This window comes from Pelophylax lessonae (genome assembly GCF_965119305.1).
Source record: "Pelophylax lessonae genome assembly, chromosome: 2".
Classification (NCBI taxonomy): Eukaryota; Metazoa; Chordata; class Amphibia; order Anura; family Ranidae; genus Pelophylax; species Pelophylax lessonae.
In genome coordinates, this window is record NC_138769.1 from 566,793,278 (window position 1) to 566,799,266 (window position 5,989).

At 40.3% G+C, this 5,989-nt stretch overlaps 1 protein-coding gene across 1 annotated transcript; it reads right to left on the reverse strand.

Moving 5' to 3' along the window:
* Positions 1-599: 599 nt before the first annotated feature.
* Positions 600-5,742, reverse strand: LOC309545275 (uncharacterized protein; the record flags this gene model as incomplete). The annotated part of the gene is made up of 5 exons (XM_082244415.1): positions 600-727; positions 1,898-2,117; positions 3,042-3,211; positions 4,165-4,342; positions 5,620-5,742. The coding sequence occupies 5 exons, from the start codon at positions 5,740-5,742 to the stop codon at positions 600-602; spliced, it is 819 nt and encodes a 272-aa protein (XP_082100541.1).
* Between the last annotated feature and the right edge of the window lie 247 nt (positions 5,743-5,989).

The following is a 5,989-nucleotide window of genomic DNA, read 5'->3' on the forward strand; positions in this document are numbered from 1 at the left end:
TGTGAATATATTCTGGAATGTATGTTGTGAATATATTCTGGAATGTATGTTGTGAATATATTCTGGAATGTATGTTAAGTGCCAGTTCACACTGCCGTGACTTATCGGTATAATGAAACTGTTCTAATCCCAGCGACTTAGAAAAAGGTTTCTGCGCTACTTTGTGGTGACTTCTGTTAATGAAGTCACAAGCAAGCCGCAATGAGTTTGTGCAGGGAGTCTGCTGTCAAAAACGTGCAACTTTGAAGCTGCATAGATGTGAACAGGCCGTAAATGTACTTTTGAATCAAAAATGTAAAAAATATATTCCTATTATATTTTGAAATGCATTTATATACTGTATTTTATATATTGTAGGCCTATAAAACCAACAAATTCTTCTGATAGTTTTCAAAATAGATTTCCAATGCATTTCAAATATAATCCACTACATTAAAAATGTATACTCCTTGAATTCAAAAACATTTTCTGGATGTGGAAAAAAAATTAACACAAAGTACAAAACTCAAAAATTTTATTAACATGTAAATATACAAAAAAAACAAAACACAGAAAACAAAGTGGTGTTAGGCGTGGCAACAGACATTAACAAAATAAGTTTATTTGTTGTATTCTGTTGAGGTTCCTGATGTTTCCTTCAGGCGATATTTCAGCTCCGCAATTTTTCTGTTGACAGCATCACTTATTACACCTTTGGAAGTCCCAGGAAACTTTGCCAAAGTGGCAGCTTTAAAAAGTAAATGGAAAATATTAGACTTATTTGTTTTTCCTTGTGAACCAAAAGCCCTGTAAACAGATGCATCTGAGTAAATAAATCTAACAATTTGAAGCATGTATAAAAATATTGTAGACCTTTAAAAATCTGTACAGAATCAAAATCTTGTCTCTCTCTACAACTTGCCTATTAATGCAGACTACTACCAGATTAACCACTTCAGCCCCGGAAGGTTTACCCCCTTCATGACCAGGCCATTTTTTGCGATATGGCACTGCGTTACTTTATTTGACAATTGCGCGGTCACGCAACTCTGTACCCAAATAAAATGTATGTCCTTTTTTTTTTTTTTTTTACCACAAATAGAGCTTTCTTTTGGTGGTATTTGATCACCACTGCGTTTTTTTATTTTTAGCGCAAAAAAAAAAAAAAAAAAAACACCAATATTTTTTACTTTTTGCTATAAAACATTATAGAAAAAATAAATAAATAAATAAAAATTTCTCATCAATTTAGGCCAATATGTATTCTGCTACATATTTTTGGCAACCCCCCCCCCCCTCCAATAAGCCTATATTGATTGATTTGTTATAGTGTCTACAAACTATGGGATAGATTTATGGATTTTTTTTTTTTTTACCAGTAATGGCGGCGATCAGTGATTTTTACCAGACTGCGACATTGTGGCAGACAAATCTGACACTGACACTTTTTGGGGACCAGTGACACCAATACAGTGATCAGTGCTAAAAAAAAAAAAAAAAAAAAAATGCACGGTAACTGTATATGACACTGGCAGAGAAGGGGTTAACATCAGAGCGATCAAAGGGTTAAATGTGTGCCTTGGAAGTGCTTTCTGTGTGGAGGAGGTGCTCTGACTGGGGGAAGACAGAGATCCATGTTCCTACTTAGCAGGAACATAAGATCTCCATCTTCCCCTCTGACAGAACGGCGGTCTGCCTGGTTTACATAGGCAGACCGCCATTATGCCGCTCTCCTGAACAATCGCGGACTGCCTGTGAACATCGGGTGCGCACCCCAGACGCTGTGCACAAAATCATATAGGTACGTGAATTGGAGCAGAAGAGCAATGCCCCGCAGTATATGTATGTGGGGTGGTCAGCAAGTGGTTAAATAAGATACTTCATTTTGACACAACACTAAAATTGGCTTACTGTCTACCTGTCAAAGCTGATGTTTTCACTGGGTCTAGCTGCACCCGCTTCTCTCCATCTGTCAGCCGCTTAGAAGCACCGCCTTTAAAGTTACTTTTTAATAGGGTTTCCGTGTCAAATAAACACACAAGAACAGCTCTAACAAATGCTGAAGCAGTACGACATTGATGTGCTGCAGTCCACTGCGGTACAGACAAGTACACACCAGTTCCAGGATGCAGCTCCATCTGCAATGAGATAAATGGCGTATTAGGAACTAGATACTTCTTTAAATTTAAATGACAGAGTTTTTAAAATGAACGATTAACAATTCTGCAAACAATGTGGAATGCAAGATATTGAAACCTTCAAAACAAAATGTTAAAGAAGCCTGGTTCTCAGGTTGTGGATAGTGAACCAACGTTCAGTGGATCACCACATGCCTTCCACTGCACTAGATGAGGTTCCTTAGCCTCCCCATAGCACACTGTCAAGTTTTCACACTGAGCTGCCATTCAGAATATTTTTACCGAAGTGTCAGTTTGCAGTGGGGTGGTGTTATGGCCATGAGAGAGCTCCACCCATATGTGCATTGCATACAGCTCCATCACATGCCCTGTGGAGACTGGTGCCCGGACCAGAGCTACACCGCATTCTTGCTCTTAGCACCTATATGGTGCATGCAAGGGAGCTGTACAAGTAATGCACATATTGATGTAGCTTATTTATAGCACAACAAACCACGACCCAGCCCTGTGTGATTATTTTAGTTTACCATGCAATTGCACCTACCACGCATTCTGATGTGGGAAGTGCATTTCCATTTATTTGAATGGCACCCCAAATGCACCTCCCACACACAGTTTGATAGCCCGCAACGCAATGCTGTGCATGCTTGTGTGGTGCAATTTGGGTCATCAGGTGTTGACCAAGGATGAATGTCGGTCCTGAGGTCTCATAGGTTGAGAACCACTGTTATAGAAAATGCAATAGCAATTTGAATCTATCTCTGCATGTTTTCTACTTTATACATTTCTTCTTGGTGAATAAATTGAGGGAGCTTTAAACTTGCTAATGTAGTCTTGCATGATTTTGTCATGTGCAACTAATTTCAAATAGCACTTAAAAATAAATCCCCCCGAATATTCAAGTGTGGGAAAAAAGAAGACAACCTGTTTAGGTCTAGAGTACGATGCTTGACAAGGAGATGAGCTCAACTCTTCAGATGAAATGGATGCTGATGCATACGATGCCCCCACACAGGATGAACTGCCACCTTCATTCTTCAGTGCTATCAGCTGCGCTATTGTGTTTTTCAGTGTATCTAATACACCAGGCAGCTCTATGGAAATGCATTACTTTAGTTACAAAAACTTTTAAGAAGCAATCTATTTTCTCACTATATCTATTCATTTGTTAGAAATTGATTACTTATGTAAAATGTATCTATATATGATTAGAGGGTTTCCTCCAGTATGCTGCTGGCTCCCCACTAGACCACTAGATCAAAAATATTTCAGTAGGGTTTCCCAAGGTAAAAGTGAGCATGTCCCACAAAATACAAACTTACATGTGCAGTATGTAGTTACCACAGTGCACTTACTGATACTATAATGAACGCAGTACAGTAATCGAACACCTAACTATCCCCGAGGTACTGTTGTTTCTGGTTGATTGAGAGCTAATAGTAACTCTCGAGCAACCCCCCCCCCCCCCCCCCCATGACATCCTGTTCCCCCTCTCTCCCCCCATGGCCTGACTGACCTGCTGACAAGCTTCCTCAGCCAACAGGTGAATGTAAGCAGCTGGGAGCAATAGTGAAACTGCTATTGGCCATTTCAGATTACAATAGCCAACAACAGGCTGGCTATTGTACCTGAACAGAGGAGTGGACCAGAGAGAGAAAGTTCTCGGATTCACCTCTCTATTCAGTGGGCGGGCATAGCCAGCCTGCTAGTGTAATTTTAAATAGCCAATAGCAGGCTGGTTTGCAGGTTGCTTGAATGACAGATAATGGGGAGTTTACAGTATGAATATAATAAATGTCACAAAGTTGTGTGCCATTGCTAATCATGATCAAGAGTTCTCTTTGTCAAATATTTCCACACAAAAACATATTCCAGTGGAAATAAAAAATTTGGATCTAGGTGTAGACTAGCAGAATGAGAAGAAAATACATAACCCACAGATTACCAGAATAATTGGGCAAAATTATGTTTGGTCATTTGTGTCCATTTTCTGCCTGCCTTTCAGAAATGTACCTACCTAGCTAAGAGTTAGGTTGTATTGACTTGCCTGTAACAATTAACTGTCTCAGTTGTTGGTTTTCTTCTTCCAAGTGCTTAATCTGGTTTTCCATTTTCCTAAATGTTTCTGCGGCTTCATCCTCGTCTTGCTTATCTTTCATAGCATCAAGTAACTGCCTTGCAGCAGCTGTTTCTGCCTGTCTGCGTATTGTTTTCTGTGATTTAGCCTACAACATTTTGAGAATAGTCACTAATACAAAGGAACATGTCATATTACAAACTTAAATTTAGGATTAATACAATTATCAGTAACAAATCTAGGATATAGCCCCACAATTTACCACTAAAACAATGTTCTCAGGGGCAGACTGACACAGATCACATTATTAGTAATGGCAGCAGCATTAGATGTGCACATGCTATGGTTGGGATAAATGTTGGGATTCATTAATCGACTGATTTGGTTGCCCTGCTCTTTCATAATTCTTCCAGTGTTCTATAAAAGTACCCAGGGCCATATTTATTGATTAGATCATGGGCACATATTTTCTTGGGTCCCCTTGCCCCATACCCACCATGCCCAGCCCCTACTCGACACACCCCCACCATGCAATTCCTATTTCCACCCCAAAATTCCAAAAAAAAAAAAAGGGAGAGATGACCCCTCATGAGATGTGAACCTGTGCAAGATGTCACGCAGTCATGCTACATGGTGTATGACAGGGGTGGAACAACACTATGTGATGCCAATAGCATAGTAAACAGAATGGTGTGACCTATGCAGAGGTGGACTGGCAACACATATACTAATCCATACCATCCTCCCTCCTGTAACATCCTCCCCCAGTGTGGGGGTGTGCTGTAAACCCCCCCCCCCCCCACACTGTACCATGCTCCCTGCTGTATTGTACCACCTCCCCCCCCCTGTACTGTGCCATCCTTCACACCTGGCATGCATCATTCTTCCTCCACACTGTGCCATCTCCCTCAACCCCCATACTTTGCTATCCTTCCCGGTCCTGTATCATCCTTCCTTCTATGCTTCCCAGCCAAATGTCATTTTCTTAGACAGTTGTCTCAGCTCCACACTGTCTCCTTGTAAATCACATGCAAAGCAGCCAGTGTCACAGAAAATGGCAGGCCTGGGATCAGAGAGAGGTCAAAGCAGCTCTCAGGGCAAGACACACCACTTTTTCACACAGCGGAGCCTGCCAACAGTGCAGGAGAAAGTTTAGTATGCATTCTCTGTGGACAAAGCAGAGAACAGGAGCAGAGATGCACAGCACAGCCAATGTTCCTACAGTGACAGGTCCCCTCCCGGCTGAACGTTCAGTCCACCCTTGCACGTGTATATCTTTTGAGTGCTCAAGGGGCAGCTGCTTTGTTCCTCAAAACAATGACTGGGACTGGGGCAACTGTCCCTTTTGCCCTAAGTGAAAGACAGTCTTTAAAGTTCTTATGCTAAAGAAGAGTATCAACCCTACATTAATAATAAAGGCTGTACCTGAACATATACAGGGGTAGATTCGTCCTCTGATGTTGATAATTCTTCTAATCTTCTTTTTGAAATTCTTTTTTCGCTCAAAGGTTTTTCTTTTTTGGCAACAAGGCAATTTAGTTTTCTCATTAGTGAATGTTCTCGATCTAAAAACAAAAAGCATTATACTTTAATCAGAATCAAGACTTTAAATATCTTTATTTAGTAAAAATGTTATAAATTTTTCATGCTTGCACCACATATCTGCAACAAATATCCAGTGTTATTGGTCACATTTGATGTTTTTAAAATTATATTCTAGAGGAAATATAAATAATCAAAATTTTACAGGTCTTTTTCTTAGGAGGCCTAAATACTGTCCATACTAAACTTCAGT